The 19,885-nt window shown below is 39.8% G+C and overlaps 1 protein-coding gene across 2 annotated transcripts in view; it reads left to right on the top strand.

Moving 5' to 3' along the window:
• The window catches only part of lin7a (lin-7 homolog A (C. elegans)), a 48,015-nt gene extending 31,224 nt beyond the window's left edge, over nucleotides 1-16,791 (top strand). Inside the window, exons 4-6 of one of the 2 annotated variants that reach the window (XM_026147065.2) lie at nucleotides 7,293-7,502; nucleotides 7,926-8,137; nucleotides 14,919-16,791. In XM_026147065.2, the coding sequence (XP_026002850.1) occupies nucleotides 7,293-7,502; nucleotides 7,926-8,137; nucleotides 14,919-14,943 (447 nt within the window). In that variant the 3' untranslated portion in view covers nucleotides 14,944-16,791. Of the gene's footprint in view, nucleotides 1-7,292; nucleotides 7,503-7,925; nucleotides 8,142-14,918 lie in introns of both variants that reach the window. The other variant, XM_026147066.2, reaches the window with a different exon arrangement.
• The last annotated feature ends 3,094 nt before the right edge of the window (nucleotides 16,792-19,885 follow it).

Here is a 19,885-nt window from a genome sequence, read left to right as displayed (position 1 = left end):
GACGCAATTGGAGATTCTCACCCTGGATGCGCAGCCGATAAATCTTTATCTGCAACGGCGTGATGCTATCACGTCAATATGGAACAAAATCGCTGAGCAATGTTTCCAGCACCTTGTTGAATCTTTGCAATGAAGACAAAACAGGAGTTTGCATTTCAAGGTAGAGGTGTCAAAAGGTTGAAAATACTGTTGGTCAAAATGCTGTTAGTCAGTTTTTAAATTGCGATTTAAGAACTGACACTATGTTCATGTAGGAAAAAGGTATATGTTAAGGCGTTGTATATGGAGAGTGTTGGCAGTGCTCACCTCAAAAATAATTTGCAGTATAATTAGAGCTGGGCGATATGAGATTTTTTCATATCACGATATGTTTTTTTCATTTCAGGCGATAACGATATCTATCACGATATAAGCCAAATAACTATATTTGTAAGATTTAAATGTGCCGTTGCTCACAAGTAAAATGTGAAATAATCAGCAGCTTGTTTTTATTTAAATATTTATTTCCCATAATAAGTTCAACAGGGTAGATGTACTTAAGGAACATGAGACTTTTTCAGATAAATAAAGGCAAATATTGCAAACTACACAAAAGGCAGCCGCTAAAGCGTTTAAGTTTCAAAATAGAACAAACGAAACAGACTAAATTGTCAATTCCACTTAGAAACAAAATATTAATTCTAAAAATAAATCTTAGTTTGTTTTACAGAAGAACAGACAAAACTGACTAACTTTTGTCAATATCAAATAAACTGAGAACTAAAAGGAAATTCTCAATCTCTCCTTGTTGTATAGCTGAGCTTTTCAAACAGTTTTAACAGTTACTTTAGTCTGACAAAAGCCGAATGACGAATTAGCGCTTCCAGTCAGAGACTGAGGCTACGTCCACACGTACACGGGTATTTTTGAAAACGGAGATTTTCCGTTTTCGTTTTAAAAAAGAATCCCGTCCACACATAAAGGCAGAAATGAAGGAAAACGCTGCTATGAACATGCCAAAGCAGCAGGTGGCGCTAGATTCCTAACCGTGCAGAAATGTTGGCCAATCAGAAGTCTAGAAGCCTCGGTGGGAAAAAGTAAACAAAGCTGGGGCATAGAAGCAGAACCGAGTCGTATGTGTGGAGGGACAGTAACTGTGTGTATATGTAAGCATTTAAACACTGCAGAGAGTAGAATTAACAGTAACAGTATTGTAGAAATTCATTTCACCGAAACAATAACGCGGCGCACAGTGTGACGCATGCACCAGTTTATTGTATTTCCAGACTTGCTTTCGGCACAATTTACAGTGCACGCTACTCTGTTTTTTGTCAGACTTGAAATAGCCGAAATACCTTCACACTACGGAACTTCTATGGCTCTTCCGTTCGACAATCTCTCCGGCATTGCAACCATCATCTGTTTTCTCTTCGGTCACGCTCGGTTGATTTTTCTAGTCGGCACACTCATTTCCTCCATTACCCGCTGGCTGCTTCCCAAACAAACACACGTGCGGCTTGGCACTTGTGCTGTACGTAACAAGTCACGCGACGTGACGCTGCGGCTGTGATTGGTTCGGCTCTGCGCTACTTAATTTGGCTGACCTTTTTTTTCTTTTTTTTTTCTTTTTTTTAAGAGGACAAGAGCGGCGAGGTCTATCGCGATAGCTTAATTTCTCTATCGAGTAAAAGTTATATCGCGATACATATCGTTATCGTTCTATCGCCCAGCTCTAAGTATAATCGATCATTTCTGCGTAGGGACTGTCAGAAGGTGGTGCTGGTGTATTTAAGCGGCTGCTGTAGAGTTGTTGTTTGAGGGAAAATAGCACGACTCATAAGGTCAAACAAAGTTGGAATCAATACTGTCAGAGTACACTTTACCAGAAGAAAGACAGGCATTACAGACCAGAACGAGCTAAATGTTTATCTCAAAGGCTGAAGTAGAAGCTCTTCATCCTTGACTCAACAGTCATCAGTTACTTAATGTCTTTCATTCGAGCTGTAAATCGGTCTTTAATTATGTCTAATAGTCCTCAAGACTCTTCCAATCAGCAGCTGCTGGATTCTCTTCAACTCATTCAACTTATTTCTCTTATGGAAACACAGTTGTCTTGACTTTACCTTCTGAATGTTTGCATTCACGAGCTTTCATTTATTTACAATTCAGCACTCAGAACAAACAGAGCTTTTGATTGAGAGGTCATAAATGTCATGGATGCAAGTTAATTGTTAAAAAAACCCCATCTTTTTTATGCTTTGGTTTATCCCACCTGATTATTTAAGATGTCCAACGATTTTTTTTCTTCTGCTGGCTATTTAGAAAAGGTCCCATCCATATCACAGGTGAAAGAGGTGCACTGCGTGAGTGGAATAAGCAGATTGTGGTATTCAAAAGAGATGAGCTTGACCCGCTTGACTGAAGCAGGACGTTTCATCAGCACATCACAAGCAAGAGACACAAGCTTTCATGAAAGAAGATAAAGAGAGGGAGAGATTGCCTGATTTAAAGTGCAGAGGAGGAAGAGAAGGGTGGGATGCGATGAGGAGCACTCATAGAGCATGTCCTTCATTGGTTCAGTGTAGAGTCCACTCCTCTCATCGCCGCGAGTGGGTGGAGGACGAGAACAGAAAAGGATGACATAAACAAAGGGATACAAGTCTTTGTGTATGAACACAGAGAGGCTTCAAACGATGAGAGCTGCTTGCCAGTCCTTTTCTCATTTTGTTTGGCTCCACTAACGCTACACCTCCAGAATAGTCCTGCAGAGTTTGGTAAAATACAATTCAATATCTGTTAAAAGGAATCACTCAATATTTTAAGAATTACATCTTTTCACTGTTTTGCTTTGAGTTAGATAAAGAGATCAAATCCTCATGCCTGCTGTTAACTATTGAGCTAGAGCTGGGAGGTGGTTAGCAGAGGGAAACAGCTAACTTAACATTCAGAGTTCAAAAATTCTCCTTCCAGCACCTGTCAGTCACTAATACTGTACATGTTGCATGTGTCAATCTATATAGAAAGACAGACATTTGTGGGAGGCATCTTTTAAAATGAAAGGATTATGTCTGCTATAGCTGGAATGCTCTCATGAGAGGAAAACCAGGCTATTGGGGGCCCCCAATTTTACAGTGACAGGGGTCTCCAACTTAAATGAGCTGTAGGCTACTGCTGGCACTGTCATCTCATGTGAGGGCCACTTTAGTGTTCAATGAGTACAAAACAAACATGAAAACACCCACAAATGTTTCAGAAAATGTAGTGTTGAATTTTTAATATTATATAACAAGACAAAACTGCAAATGTGAACGCAATTTTTTAACTAACTGAAGCCTTTCATTGAACTACAAACTGGTACTCACTTTCTGGCCCGACATGTGGCATCACAGTTTTGTTCGTATTTAACAAAATAAAAATGCAGACATAAGTGTGCACATTAGTTTTTGACTGCTAGCGAAAATTGTTTTTTTTTACAAATAACTCTCACTGAACTAACACAGCCAATCCCTCAATATGTTTGTACTTTCTGCTCATATTGGCTTCGTATTAAGTCATTTTTTGCTTTTTAAAGAACTTATTTTAACATTGCACTCAACAACAAACAAATCCTCCCTAACAAAAAAGTAACTTCACGGGCCAAATTGCATTCTATTTCTTCACATCAGTATAGCAAGTAGGGGTGACGTGGGCCGCAAGTGGCCCTGGGGCTACGAGTTTGAGACCCCTGATTTAAACAGACTTCCATAAATAGACTGTACAGAGCATTAAAGATATCCTATCATCCCCCAAGTGGAGCTAGGTGTGGCTGTAGAAGGGGTTACAAAGGGGTGCCTCTTCTAGCTGCTTCTAGTATAATCTTCTTTTGTGTTTGTGGCTCATGTAAACTGCAGGGAGACCTCAGGGAGACTAGCCATGTGACTGAAGTGGAAAGTAACTGAAATACAGTCTTTTGGTGTGGTACAGCAAAAGACACCAAACAGTTTGGTGAACAAAGTGAAATAAACTAAGGAAAAAAAGAGAAACTTCACTAGAGTAGCTATTACTGCTAAGCTATTCAGATACATTTAGGGAGTAAAGAGCGAACTTTTTCAGGTCTCTTATGTAGTCAGCAGTTGTCTGGACCGTGAATTCCTGTTCCATTCATTGGTAATTATTTTCAAATCTGTTGAATTTAAGGAAATTGAAACCAGACTGAAATTGTCAGTGTGGTTTTAACATATGCAACCCCTCTTTTATTTTCTAAAAGAAGCATTTATCAACATGCAACCAGCGCCTCCTTAAGGATGATCCTTCACTTCCGTTTATTCCATTACGGTAATAACATCCTCGATTTAGCGTCTTAACGTGCCAGAGCTGCCAGGAGTTCACAACAAATTTTCTTCCATTGCATTCAGTCTTGTGCCATTTCACTCACTTTCTCTACATGGAAGCTGTCGGTAGTGGTGCAAGGCAATAATTTCCTTTTCCAATAATTTCCTTAAATATAAAATGTGATGTTGGTTAAAATGTCTGATCCTTGAGAAAGTTCCCCATACTCCCAATAGGCCCTTTAAGGCTTTCCAGTCTAATCTTGTAGTCGTCTGACTCCATAGGTTTCTCGTCTAAATTGTGGCAAGAGTAGGTGTATTTCCCAACCTGTCAAAATATTTTTAAACAGGATGCACTAAATATGACACATTTTTAAACAAACTCTGTTCAGAGTTTTATTTTTTCTTCTCTCAGAGGGAAGGATTCTCTGTCAACAAAGACAATCGTGTCATCTTCTGAAGTATCCTGAAGTTTCTCGAGTGGGTTCCATTGTCTGATCTTAAAAATAACATCTCATTAATGATTAGAAGAGATGTTATTTTTAAGTCTTTTTCTATGTCCCTTTTTTCTCTTAAGAACAAAGCATTTCAAACTCTCTCCCTCACACATTTAAAAGTTACTTCTTCTAAATCTGTAATAAAAATGCACAAATTCATTGGGCAATTAAGCACACAGCTAAGGGTTTGAAGTGGCTTAGCTGTGGGGATCTTCCCAACTGGGAACACTGGATATTTTTGAAAGTGCTTTACTCCCTGCAGAGATATCCACAAGGACCACAATTGCACATAATCAGCATCAACATATGGGGAAAGACATTCATAGTGTATTGCAGTGAGAATGAACTGCAACAGTGATGAAATACATGACAGAGTTTCGGTTTATCTCGAGTGCTTTAGTTGGTGAGAGAAAAATCTGCAGACATCCAAGATTTGAGTTTCACTTGAACAACTCAATTCACTTTGATCGCATTGTTAATTTAATCAATTCAGCCTCTAATATCTGGCCCGAGGTTTTTATTACTGATCTTAAAGGAGGCGGAGATTATCAGAGCAGCCGGGGGGGGGGGAAGCAAAAAAAACAGGGAGGTGATGCTAAAATGACTTTAGATACTTTAAGCCAGACTTTTACAGTGTTGTGTGTCTACCGAGTATCCTCCAGCAAGTGTTTCATTTAAAATGCCCCCCGTGCGTGAGAGGCACCGGCCATCTGCCAGATTGTTTTTCATTCACAGAAAGCCCGATAAAGTTGTGAAGGTCGATGAGCTGCGAGGCCCGGGTGGCGACGGTATGCATGCTGAGGAGCTGCTGCTCATTTTAACAGCAGGCCAGGGAGGGTGAGTGGGAGCAGCAGAAGAAGAAAGGCGAAGGACAGAGCGAGAGAAGGAAGGAGAAGGGGGGAGTTGTCATAATGCAATAAGCAGATTAATAGGCAGCGGGAGGGGAGAGAGAAATGAGGAGTAATAAATGTGGATCTGAAGATGCATATGAATATGGAAGAGATTGCAGATGCGGGGATGATGCCTGGAGGGAGCCTCAAAGACCTCCAGTTGCCAAGCTCCTCGTCTGCTGCTGGGAATTTCGATTCACATCTGCAAAATCAAAACAGAACTCACTCCACCCGTACTTTCTTATCCTTCCTTTCCCCCATCTCGCACACCATAAATGATGCTGACTTGACAGCGAGGAACCTGTGGCATCGCATCTGTGGATCTTTGGGCACAGGCTCTCTGTTCACCTGCCACGAGCTTTCCCAGCTCGGCTAACAAGCTCCTCGGTGCTTTGTTCTAAATGTACAAGGAGTGTGCAGCTTGGCTTGTGATTCAAAGGAACTTCACCCAGCTGGAAGGGATACACAGGGTGGAAGTGAGATGTGTTAATCCGTGTGCTTGGAAAGACCAGAGAACTTCTCATGTGGAGTCTAAATCCCAAGCCCAGACCAAATCCTGACGCTTTGTTACGGCCGTCGTCGCTTAAATGAGAAGGTGCGTCAGAGGTTCGCGAGCAGCTTTGCAGTCTCTTTGTAATACTTCTAAAATGTGTTCTTCCTTTGATTTTATTTTCACACTACAGAAGAGAATGAGAAGCTAGTGTAAGCTGCAGAGCTTTCAAAAAGAATTGCTGATTTGATTGAAGATGTGGTTTGCAAAAGCTGCAAATCAGATTTCAGACGAATATCTTTGCGCCGTCTATAATGAGGGCACTATTTAAGAAGCTGCTGTGTGCCTCTGCCTTCTTTCTCATCTTGGTTATGTTTTTCTCTCCACTGTTTAACTAAAAGGAGAAGAAATAACTCACTTCTTGCCCTAATACTTGATTTACTCATAGAATGAGACATTTACTAAAGTTTTTTTGCATTTCTTGGGAAACTGACCTGGCACAGTTCAGGCATTCGCTCCACTTTTTTAATGTGCACTAATATCTTTAATATCATACGCATAATGCGGAACATTAGATTGTATATAAAAGGACTGGTATTACGCTGCGAATGTAATTATTCATTGTGAAATAATAATACAATAATGTGCCATCAAATCTCTTGTAGTAATTTTAGATATATCGTACTCCCCTTCAAATGGTTCACAATGGTTTGGTCCACACCTGTACTTTTCAGAGGTGAATGTAAAATAAAGGATGTGTGAGAGACCTTGTTCTTTAGAATAAAACTTATGTATGATTTCTCGTGAGTTCCCCTTAGGTGCTTCTTGGTCTCCCCCCCTCATTAAAAAATCCTGGAAACTCCTTTTGCTTTAAGGCACTTTCACATTTTAGAACCTAAGGCTACATCTATCATTTTTGTACAGTCTATGATTAACCCATGGATATTTGCATATTGCATAATATATATAATATTACTTTTTTGCACACACAAAGTTGAACCTTGTATTAAATCTTGTGTGTCAAAAAAATATACGTAGAAGTGTATTTTTGTCAGAATTCATGTCTAATTAACCGTCTAATTCATTGGAATAACTAATAAGCCCTTTACCTTTTTTTCTCTTCCTTCAGGCCACAGTTGCGGCCTTCGCAGCCAGTGAAGGTCACTCTCACCCGCGGGTGGTGGAGCTACCGAAGACGGACGAAGGGCTGGGCTTCAATGTGATGGGCGGCAAAGAGCAAAACTCACCTATCTATATCTCCCGCATCATTCCTGGAGGCGTAGCTGAGAGGCATGGCGGCTTAAAGCGAGGGGACCAGCTCCTGTCTGTGAATGGAGTGGTGGGTCTCGCCAGACTAACGTTCTGATCCAGCATGTGGGAAAAGAAGATCAATGGATTGAAAGTAGAGTGTAGATAAGCTTGTCAACCCCTGTTTAAGCTTGTTTCCAAAAATATATTTTTAGCAGCTTCCTGCCATGTATATGATTTCTAGTTTGATATGTGAGTCAACAATCACAGGAGTTATTGAGGTCGCAAGGTTGCATGTTGTGAATAAGTAGCAGAAATTTCTTCAGCTGCTGGAGAGATATGAGCATCATACACTGTAAGCTAAGCCTTCTCATTTCACTTGATCGTGAGGTAATAATAGTGGAGAAAATATTCTTTTTTTTCTTTGAAGGGTTACTATTTTTAAAAATATATATATATTAAAATCAGCCCCCTTTAATATTCTACTCTTTCCGCGGCTCTGAAACCCCTGCAGAGTGTAGAGGGAGAGCACCACGAGAAAGCGGTGGAGCTACTGAAGGCAGCCAAGGACAGCGTGAAGCTGGTGGTTCGCTACACCCCCAAAGTGCTGGAGGAGATGGAGGCCCGCTTCGAGAAGCTGCGTACGGCCCGGCGGCGTCAGCAGCAGCAGCTCCTCATGCAGCAGCAGCAACAGCAGAATCTGGCCTCTCAGCAGAACCACATGTCGTAGGTGAGGCGCTTCATTGCTTTAAGGGTGAGGGGTGGGGGGAGGTGGATGCCAACAAAGGAAAAGGAAACACTACCTCTGAGAACTTTACTTTAAAAAGTTGTGTTTATGCATGTTGATGAAGATTACGGAAGGAAATTGTCCCGCTGGAAAGAACTGAAATGTAACAGAATGAGGAGTGTTGCAGCCTAGGTTGAGGTCGAAACGCCACTAATAGCTCGTCAGGATCGCCAAGCTCATCATTCGGGCACAATGCCATCAACTTTGCTTTGAATATAAATCCACAATACAGTAGTTGGTCCACCAACTGGACTTCATTTAGAGTTAAAGTGAAAAGCTACCAAATACAATTTCAACACATAGAATAAACTGCAGATCTTTTACCTGGTTAATTTGTAATGAAATAACAAAGTAACAGGCCTCACCTGGCCATGACTCTGCATTTAAGATGCAACTGACACACCATGAAAAGGATTTTAAATCAAACAGAGGCAAAGTTATAAAAACTAAAACTAAAAAATAATAAATGTACCATTCTCTATAAACTTCTGGACCCTCTGTTGACCTGTTTCAACATATTTTTTTTTAAACTGTGGCAGAGTTTAGGATCAAAAGTATGTGCTGTTTTTTTGGACTTGCAGGCACTAAAAGAAATCAAAGGTGGGTAGGGAATGCAGATGTGCACAGAGAGTACACCTTTTATCATTTCCTGTATGAGCATAAGCAGAGCCTCAGGCTTGGGCCTCCCAGCTGTTCTTGTTTCAAGGTGACCGAGCTTTTATTGTCGCAAAATCTTTCTAGATGAATTATTCATCTTTCCAGACATCATACTTTTACTCGAAATAGTTTTTACCACGATTTGCTTCATTCCTTGGTTGTTGGCTTCATTTATATATTTATTTAATGTCAAGTATATAATAAAAACTTTCTGCTGAATGTTCTGGTGCAAGAAAGTTAAAACATTTTGCAGATAAACAATAAAAGAATTGAGATGGAGAACTGAATTTTATTCACCGTACTCTGTTTTGCCCATGTAAGCACATCTTTCAGCTTGTGTGCAGGTATAGCAGACATATACATCCCAGCACAGAGTCGAAAAGCTCAGTAGTATATTTTGCAAACTGAGCAGCCAGTATCCTCTGTGCAAACATTACTGATTCTTCTTCTGTGCTGCCAGTGATTCTGTTGTAAGGGTTGTAAATTATTCAAGCTTAAACCGATTACATCTGTGGTTCATGCTCTGCAGGTACGCAGGTGCAGCCTGGAGTGTTGTTACTTGTAAGCTAAAGCTGGATGGAGGCTCTACCCCTGACTCGCTTTAGATCATTTTTTCTTACGGTGCCAAATTAGAAGAAGGCTGTGCACTGCCAAGCAAACTAAAGCTCACTCTTGCCTGCTGTAGTGAAAAACACTCAATTTAAAATCAAAAAGAAAGTGCAGACACTATTCAGACCATGAAACCAAGTCATATCATGCGGTCCCTATTTTTGCCCAAACGTCTCAAATTATTTGCCTGACGTGTTAGAGGCATGTGTCCAAGATCTCTTTGGCTTTGATGCTAAATCCCCCAAGCATATCTCTTGTCCTGGACTTGGCACACCACAGCCTGGAATGGTTCTTAGGAGCTTGTAACAGCGTGTTGTGGTGGAGCCACAGAAAGCAAACTGAGCAGGGATCATGTTATATCAATTCCGGCATGCTGACCGCAGTGATCTGCTTTGGGATCCAAGAAGCTGCTGACCAAGTGACAAGAGTGCATTATAAGCCATTCTGTCACATTTTCTGAGTTTCTCTGCTCTCTGTTAACCAGCATAAACTGTATGTAAAGGTCAGAGCCAGATGTAAGTTAAAGAGATGCATTCATAAGTGATACTGGTGCACCTCCTCATCTCACACACACACACACACACACACACACACACACATATATATATATATATATATATATATATATATATATATATATTTATTTATTTATTTATTTATTTATTTATTTATTTATTTATTAGGGGTGCAACGATATTCGTATCGATATTGAACCGTTCGATACAGTGCTTTCGGTTCGGTACGCATATGTATCGAACAATACAACATTTGTAATTTATTTTATCAATTTTCCTTCTGATGATGCTGTCTGTGTGGAGCGCTCAGTGAATCTGTGTTCGACTACTCCGCCTAGGCTGCACTGTCGAGCGCAGATCCACTGAGCGCTCCACACAGACAGCATAGTCAGAAGGAAGAGCACAGGGCAAGCTAGCGAGACAGAAGTTAAGCTCTCCTTGCAACAGGCAAATTGAACCTCATTCAGATCTGGCGTTTGGAATTATTTTGGTTTTCATGTGACGTATGACCCTGAAGGTAAGCGAGTCATGGACTAAAGTAAAACAGTATGTTGGATGTGCCACGCAATGCTCAATTACATTGGTGTGAACTAGTGTGTTAGCGCAGTTAGCTCGTTAACGTGTTGGCCGTCTAGCCCCATGCACGGAGCGATCGGCGGTAGCTCGTTAACGGAGATTTGCCGTGTTGTGGCGTTAAGGTCATTTCAACGAGATTAACCTGAAAGCACTAGTGGGAACACAACGAATATGACTGCACATTTACACCGACATCATCCTAGTGCAAAGACAAAAACAACAAGCATGCTACTAACTTTAGCCGAGTCATTTAGACAGCTGTTAGCACATGATTCTCCTTATGCTGCTGAGAATATAGCCCAGAAGAAGCGGATAGTATAGCTTTTATTTTGGAAAGAGACATTTCTCTGTAATAAACTCTCTTTTCCAAAGATGAGTGATTCCTCAATCAGATACAGGGCTTGCAATATCGCTAGCCCGACGTCCCGGAGCTAGCGATTTTTTCAGTCGGGCTACAAAAATCTCTCTGCCCTGCCCGTCGGGCTATTGTAGGAAAAATAAAGGTCAATGCTTTTGCATTCTTTCAGAAATGTAGCTGGGTAATTATGTCATTGGCATTGGTGAGCCACTGTCAATATGTGACATATTGAAGTCGCGTTTGAATTTGCGCTTGTTTTTTTGCTTTCACTTTGCAATCGTGCGAACTGTGTATAGAGAGCGACAGCACTGATCTGTGAGTGATGATAATTTGTGCACCAATTCCTCTGACATCGTCTTATTAATCGTTAGCTTACTATGCAAACATGACAAGTGAAATCTCCTGCAGCAAGCTTAAACATGTGAGAGGTTGATCGCGCAGAGAATCGCTGAGCTTATGTGAGTGCGTGTGTAAAAGCATTTCAGTTCTGCTGAGCCAAATAAGACAGGTCAGGGTGAAGAAGTGACAGCCAGAGAAAAGCTTACCACAAAACGGAGAAGTTATGACAAATCAGACTATAAGGCAAAAAGAAAGTGCAGCTTTATGGTTTCATGGACAAAATAATTTCTGTGGCTGCAATATGACAAGCTAAATAACCAGGGCTGCACATAAGTGGTCCGCAGGTGCACATTCGCTGTCAAAATAAAAAACGCGCACAAGGGTTAGGGTTAGGGTTAAATTTAAAAACTGTACTTTTGAGTTAAAATATATATTTATAATTTTAATAAATGACAAATTAAAAATGCATGAACATTTTTTTTGTATCGAAAAAATATCGAACCGTGACACCAAAGTATCGAACCGAACCGAACCGTGAATTTTGTGTATCGTTGCGCGATCAACCTCTCACATGTGTAAGCTGCGGGAGATTTCACTTGTCATGTTTGCATAGTAAGCTAACGATTAATAAGACGATGTCAGAGGAATTGGTGCACAAATTATCATCACTCACAGATCAGTGCTGTCGCTCTCTATACACAGTTCGCACGATTGCAAAGTGAAAGCAAAAAAAACAAGCGCAAATTCAAACGCGACTTCAATATGTCACATATTGACAGTGGCTCACCGATGCCAATGACATAATTACCCAGCTACATTTCTGAAAGAATGCAAAAGCATTGACCTTTATTTTTCCTACAATAGCCCGACGGGCAGGGAAGAGATAGATTTTGGTAGCCCGACTGAAAAAATCGCTAGCTCCGGGACGTCGGGCTAGCGATATTGCAAGCCCTGTATCTGATTGAGGAATCACTCATCTTTGGAAAAGAGAGTTTATTACAGAGAAATGGCTCTTTCCAAAATAAAAGCTATACTATCCGCTTCTTCTGGGCTATATTCTCAGCAGCATAAGGAGAATCATGTGCTAACAGCTGTCTAAATGACACGGCTAAAGTTAGTAGCATGCTTGTTGTTTTTGTCTTTGCACTAGGATGATGTCGGTGTAAATGTGCAGTCATATTCGTTGTGTTCCCACTAGTGCTTTCAGGTTAATCTCGTTGAAATGACCTTAACGCCACAACACGGCAAATCTCCGTTAACGAGCTACCGCCGATCGCTCCGTGCATGGGGCTAGACGGCCAACACGTTAACGAGCTAACTGCGCTAAAACACTAGTTCACACCAATGTAATTGAGCATTGCATGGCACATCCAACATACTGTTTTACTTTAGTCCATGACTCGCTTACCTTCAGGGTCATACGTCACATGAAAACCAAAATAATTCCAAACGCCAGATCTGAATGAGGGTCAATTTGCCTGTTGCAAGTAGAGCTTAACTTCTGTCTCGCTAGCTTGTCCTGTGCTCTTCCTTCTGACTATGCTGTCTGTGTTGAGCGCTCAGTGGATCTGCGCTCGACAGTGCAGCCTAGGCAGAGTAGTCGAACACAGATTCACTGAGCGCTCCACACAGACAGCATCGTCAGAAGGAAAATTGATAAAATAAATTACAAATGTTGTATTGTTCGATACATATGCGTACCGAACCGAAAGCACTGTATCGAACGGTTCAATATCGATACGAATATCGTTGCACCCCTAATATATATATATATATATATATATATAAAAGAAGTGACGGCTCTTCAACTTTTTCCTTTCAGTTAATATTTTATCTTCTCAGACTTTTTTGAGTTGTCTTATTTTGTACAGCTGAACTCTTCAACAGTTAAACAACAGTTGATCTTTTTTTTATATATATAGAGCACTCGTATATGTAGACCGGATCCCTTTCAAGAATCTAATTCAGGCTTCAATTTAATATTTAGATGTTCTCTAATAAGCATTGGTGATGAATAAGCTAGTGATGGTAAATTTGATTCTTTTTACTGAATCGAGTTTTAATGAGTCACTCACCAAAGTGAATTGTGTTTTTTTGAGTCATTTGATTCACTGAGTCAGTTGACCAGAGAGTGCAAAAAATTTACATTTTCACTTAAACTTAATTTGTTTCTCTTTTCATGTAAATCCTGCTGCTAAGATGAATGATTCTCAAAGAAAACAACTATTTTATAGAACAAAAAAGAGCAAAAACATTTCTAAAATTAAGCAATTTCCTATCAAAATTGCTTAATAAACATTTATTTTGTTTATTTTTATTTTATTAGTATTTTCCTTAAATGTGTCAAATATATATTTTCTCATCTAAATGTCCACTGAGCTGTGAGCCAGGGGGCGGTAATGCGCCTTAACATTGGTTGCCAACCAAGAAGAAGAAGAAGCTGTGAGCTAGGAGGGAGGGGTTAGTGAGTCCTGAGTGATTCGCTTACGATTCAGCACAGGAGGGAGGGGGTGAGTAGATCAAATGTACTGTTAGCATGTTAGCAGAGCGATGCTACTGTGAACCTGATGTGAGCTTCTACTCAGGGTTTTTTCTTCCAGTTCAGAGCAGAAATTTTTTTCTTAAGATACCAGATGTGTTTTTCTCCACAATTTTAATTATAAGCTAGAAATATTGCTGCTAACAGCAACAGGGATGAGTCAGTGAGTCAGTTGAGGTTGTGAATCATGATTCAGGAGTCAGTAAAGTGATTCTCGAGTATTGAATCGCGATTGATGCGCGAATCATGAACGAATCGTTCATGATTCACGGCTGCCCCTTGCTGAGCCTGGTTCTGGTGGAGGTTGCTTCCTGTTAAAAGGGAGTTTTTTCTTCCTTCTGTCACTAAGTGCTTGCTCATTGCTAATTGCTGGGGTTTTCTCTCTATTATTGTAGGGTCTTTACCTTACAATATACTGAGGGGACTGTAGTTGTGATTTGTTGCTAAATAAATTGAACTGAAGTTAACTGAAGTGAATTGAATCTATCCTGTAACTTCAGTTAATTTTAACACAAAAAAACTCATCTCCAATCTTCTCCTCACCAAAAAATATCCTCCCTCTGTGTTTTTAATTTCAGAGTGTAGATCAAAATTAAGCCCTCTGATATCATCTTTGTCACAATCCGTCTGCAATTATGAGAACATTTTGATTAAAACCCATCCTTTTGAGTTTAACATAAAAATCTGAGAGGTGTGTCTTTTGAAGAAAAAAAAAATCCCTGCTTTGTCCCTTGTCATTTTAGTCAAATGTTTGGATTGCCAAACTAGCGAGATCCCTCTATTCTGGCATGAAAAGAGCCTCGGGATACCTCCAGAACATCTTAAGGAGGTGGATGGGTAAAGGGAGGTCTGGGCATGTCTGCAAACTGGATAAGGAGCAAAAACTGGATTGACAAATGCATTGGGATGGATGGATGGATGGACCCTAAAAGTATATGGTGTCATACTGGGTTGTTTTTTTTTTTTTAAGATTAAATGTTTGTCTTGTTGCTAATTTATCCTTTTACCACACCATGTGACATTTTTCAGAAAACAGAAAAAAATTAAACTCAGCATGACTTCATTTAGTGCAGCTGTGTTTCACGGCATTGCTCTCAGCCTGTTTTTCTTGTCTTTGTGATCTCCAGGCTGTTCCAAAAGAAGAAGAAGTGAAGAAGTGTGTGGATCTTTAAGGCCATCTGTTTGTGTTGAGGATCCCAAAGGCGTCTCTCCATCATGGAGCAAAACCGACCGAAAGTAGAAGACTCTTTCACTCTCTCCCTTCCAGTGTACCACCGATTACTGAGCAAAAACGAAGAGAGCGTTTGTCCTGAATTTGGTGCTTCGAAAAACAAGTATGAGGGAGGCTAACACTGAAAGTTTTGACTTTATAGTCCCTTTTCTAGGTTCTACACCCCAGTCGTGACTTGAATACTCCCTTTCTTGTGTTTGTAGTTTGGTTTATTTTATCCACTTGGTTTGCTTTCATCCATTTCGCAGTGGATCCTTCGCCATTTTTCCATAGTTATCATTTGTACAGTGGTGTTTCTATTGATTCCTCTACTGGTGCTTGTGTCTCTGTATGAAAGACCATTGATTTCCTTTTTCTGTGTCCTGTTTTTGATGAACTCTTTTTTACCTTCTATATTGTAGCAAGAAAAGATTTTGTATCTCGTAGGTTTAGCAATAACACACTTTTGTTTTGTTTTTTTTGTTTTTACATTTTAAAATGAAATTCATCACCGTACATATACAGAGTTTAGGTGCAAATGTAAATCACCGTAAAGCAAATTGCATCTTATTCACTGTAAGGCAGCTCCTGAGTCCAAATCGGTCTTCGGTGCCATTTAAAGAGATTTACAGACGGCGCATAGAGTTAATGTGCAATAACTGCGATTCATAAAAAGAACTTATAAGCTACTCCCAACTGAAATTAATCTAGAAAATATATGTTACAAGGAGGTTCACTTTAATCCTCAGAAATCTTAAATGTTCCCGACAGATTACCAGAATGTCATCACTTTTGATTTTAACAGAATTAAATGAATATTATGTTTATTTTTCCAGATCTGTCTATTTTATAGTTTACGAGATCAGAGATTTAACACAAAGTTTTAATGTTCATTTAAAATATTATGTATTCTTTCTATGATGTGCAGATTGTTTAAAATCTATTCATTGCATTATGGCTAAATACTAGCACATAGTTCACGTGGATGTGTTACCTGCATTTTGTGTTATGAGTGGAGTGTTTTGGTTTGGGTTTTTTTCCCCAGTGGATCTGTGAGAGAAATCATTTTCTTTGTCACCCAAGTAGCTGAACTCCAGAGTCAAAGTGGTAATCTGCCAAATCTGTGTTTACGTTGTCTCCATCTTTGGTGAGCTTCTTGTTGTGGTTTTCTGCTCCGTCGTTCCCAGAGATGACTTATTTATAAGTCTTTTTAACTCTTTTTTTTTTTTTTGTTTACTGTTGATTTTCTTTACATTTTCAGTAGCTGGCTTTTACTCTTTTATTTATCCCAGGCATTAAACATCACTTCCTCAATGCGAGACTCTGTAAACACCTGTATGCTGAAAGCAGCTGGCGTAAAAGCTGATGATGTTACAGAGATTTTATTTAAAACTGCAGTGAGTGATGATTTCATCGGCTTTAACCCCTAAGCCCAAATGAACAGCAGCCTACATTAATGTGTCCCACACTGCCACATTTGACTATTTCCCAAAAAAACTGTTTCCTCTAAGGTCTACTTAATGTCAAAATATTGTGATTAGGTGACCTTAATGTCCAGGTTTTATATGATTTACAACCATTTCTGACTCTCACAGTACATCTTAATAAGACAGATCCCTTTTTGTACCTTTAATTTATCGGTACTCTTTCTTAATTGACTTGCATTTTTGAAGCGAATGGTCCTGTATTTAACGTAAAGATTAAAAAAAAAATAGATAACAAACTCTTGATATGCAATTGTTATACATACTATATTTGTATAAATAAATCTATGTGCTTGTGTACAGTGATGAACTTGTGCAGTTTTCCTTTGTATCGCATGCATGCATTTTATGGTATTCTAGCACATTGGCCCAATTCCAGTCTGGGTCCTAAAAACTTCACAATTATGGCTGTTGAAGGGTCTCTTTACTTCTGTCAGGGGTGGCCAACTCCAGGCCTCAAGGGCCGATGTCCTGCAGGTTTTAGATGTGTCCTTGATCCAACACAGCTGATTTAAATGGCTCTATTACCTCCTCAACATGTTTTGAAGTTCTCCAGAGGCCTGGTAATGAACTAATCATTTGATTCAGGTGTGCTGACCCAGGGCGATATCTAAAACCTGCAGGACAGCGGTCCTTGAGGCCTGGAGTTGGACACGCTTGACTTAAGGGGAAGAGTAGAATTTTAGCTGCAGCTTTGGGGCGACTGATTTCTTTAACAGACACGTGTACTTTTGATTTATACCACTACCAATTGATCTATTAAGATCATAAATATCACTTACATAACAATATACCTATTCAGTTTAATGTAGCAGACCCTCCACAGTGAAAGTGTGTCAGGGTTGGGTTGGGACTGGACCTCATTATTCAAGTGTCTGTGAGCACCAGAGAGAGGGTTTTTTGTTTTTGTTTTTTTTATAAAGTATTTTATAGATGTGTATCAGATATATATTTAGATTCTTTGATTAGGTTTTATGGAAGCCGTTTTTAACCTCTTCAATCATGTATTTAGGCCCTATGTGGAAATAATTTTAGCTTTGCTGCTACCCTTGTGCTATATTTGCAGTTTAAGGTGAAGCTGGTAAACTGACCCAAATGCAAACCACCACAGGGGCAGACAGGCAGGATCTAAAGTGAAAAGCAATTTCAGTGCTGCATAAGAGGTATCTTCAGTAAAGTTCAGTAAAGGATTCCATAAAACTATGAAAGAGAGACAAAAAGAAGGAGCAGGATCATGAACTCACAAACACACAGAGACAAATTGCTTTAGACACACACACACAGAGGACAACCTGGGCTCAGGTGTAAACAGTTAGAGCAGGCAGATGATTAAATGTGGGAATCAAGACAAAGACGGGAAGTAAAACACACAAGATACACAAAACAAGAAATACTGTCAAAATAATACAGATCCTCCTCCCTGTGCCAAAGAGCTCAAACTCTTAATAACAACACCAGACACCATGACGCACCTGCTTGTGTGTTGAAAGGGGGAATTATGATGTGATGCAAAAACGTGCTTCGTTCTTTAACGTAATCATACACCAACAGCCTTGTTTTTCCCCTTTCTCTGTAGATTAGGAAGAGTAATGCAAGAATGAATTTGCAAACTGATGCAAATTGTCACTGGGTAGCTCAAATACCTCCAATAGAGGTGAAAATGCACTCATGTAACTTCACAGTATTTTAGTTTGTCAAAATTGAATTGCAAAAGCATAATAGCTGAGATATTCCCATAGATGCCAGCAACAATTATTAATCAAAAGTCCAGCTTATATCACCATTGGCTGGAAGTTTATGATTCAACTTCACTTATGTATGTAGACAGAGATTTTAAAAGAGAACAGGGATAGGAGAAAAATAAAACTGTAGGATTTTCTGGTACGTCCTGAAAAAATGTTGCTGTATTGCTTGATTTCACTTATCAGTTGTACTCCTCATTATAGCTGTTAGGAGCGAGTACTTGTGAGTTGTGAAATGGCTCATAAACACTTCAGCAAGGTGAAATTTCACTTTCATTCTGTCTGAACACACCACCTGAAAGAGCTGTTTCTGCTTTACACCTTGTTGGTTTGTCAGACCAGCAAAGGCACCGCCAACCTCTTCGATTCCAAGCTAGCAACTGCTTTGCAGTCTGCAGTGGATCTATATTGTAGAGGTTTACACATTTATTAAAGAGGTAAAAGAAAATCACCTGTTCAGTCTTGGGTGGAAGCACAAATCCCTTTGGGATTGTGTAGGTCTGGTTAAAAATGTGCCAAATTAAAAAAATTACCATTACAATAGTATGAGGGAGCAAAGATGCTGTTAGAAAGATGTGATTCAGTTTAAAACAATGCTTTTTAAATAAAAGTTATTTTTCAATGCTTGAAAAATCACTGCCCAAATATGTGCCCACAGCTGTTTTAACATGTCAAAGCTTCCTTTTATAAGGACTTTGGTGTTATAAATGAAAATCCAATGCGCAAGAGCTGAATAATTAACCCAGACTCCAGTTCCCCTACTGGCAACTTGAGAGTCAATCCCCATAGACTGCCATGTTATAGTGCCAAGTTTACAGCATAATAAAGCATGTTTGCAGTCTGGTGCAAAACAGTTTTGGCCTATACTGTCCAGCTATTTTCATAAGAAAGGAGGTGAATTGTTTTATAAAGCGTCCACTAGGATAGTTGAGTCCAAATTTGATATTTGAGTCATTAAACTCTCATCACTGTGTGTGTGTGTTCCTGTCTAGCTATCTTTGTGAGGACTGAAATCTGCATTCTACAGTCACTTGTGAGGACACACTCACCGGTCCTTACAAGTTTGAAGGCCTTTTTGAGGCTCAAAATGTGGTTTTAGTGTCAGGGTTACAATTAGGTTATGGTTAGGGTCAGGGTTAGGCATTTATTTTTAATGGTTAGGGATGGGGTAAGGGGCTAGGGAAACCATTATGTCAATGAAGGTCCTCACTAAGATAGCTGAACGGGGTTGTGTGTGTGTGTGTGTGTGTGTGTGTGTGTGTGTGTGTGTGTGTGTGTGTGTGTGTGTGTGTGTGTGTGTGTGTGTGTGTGTGTGTGTGTGGCGGGAATGTCTTCTTCTAATCTTATGGCTTGTTGTGCAATGCTACCATCTCAGACATTTGTGCTTCAGTTTTAGTGAGTACAGTTCTAGTGTGTTAGTAGGAATGTAGGTTGAGACAACAACAAAAAAACACCACCACAGTCAGTCAATGTTTCCAGAACCAACAGGTGACGTCACAGTGGCCATTTCCACCTTTTATACTGTCTCTGGTAAAAACACTGCCCGGTTTGCTGGATTGAGGGTGCCCAGGAGCAACTGCATTTAAGGTTACAGACACCAAAACAGCCTGTTTGAAGCAGAATAAAAAAACAGGAATAGAAAATTTGGAGACACATTA

This window comes from Astatotilapia calliptera, chromosome 17, assembly GCF_964374335.1.
Source record: "Astatotilapia calliptera chromosome 17, fAstCal68.1, whole genome shotgun sequence".
Classification (NCBI taxonomy): Eukaryota; Metazoa; Chordata; class Actinopteri; order Cichliformes; family Cichlidae; genus Astatotilapia; species Astatotilapia calliptera.
This window is presented reverse-complemented; position numbering and strand designations above follow the sequence as displayed.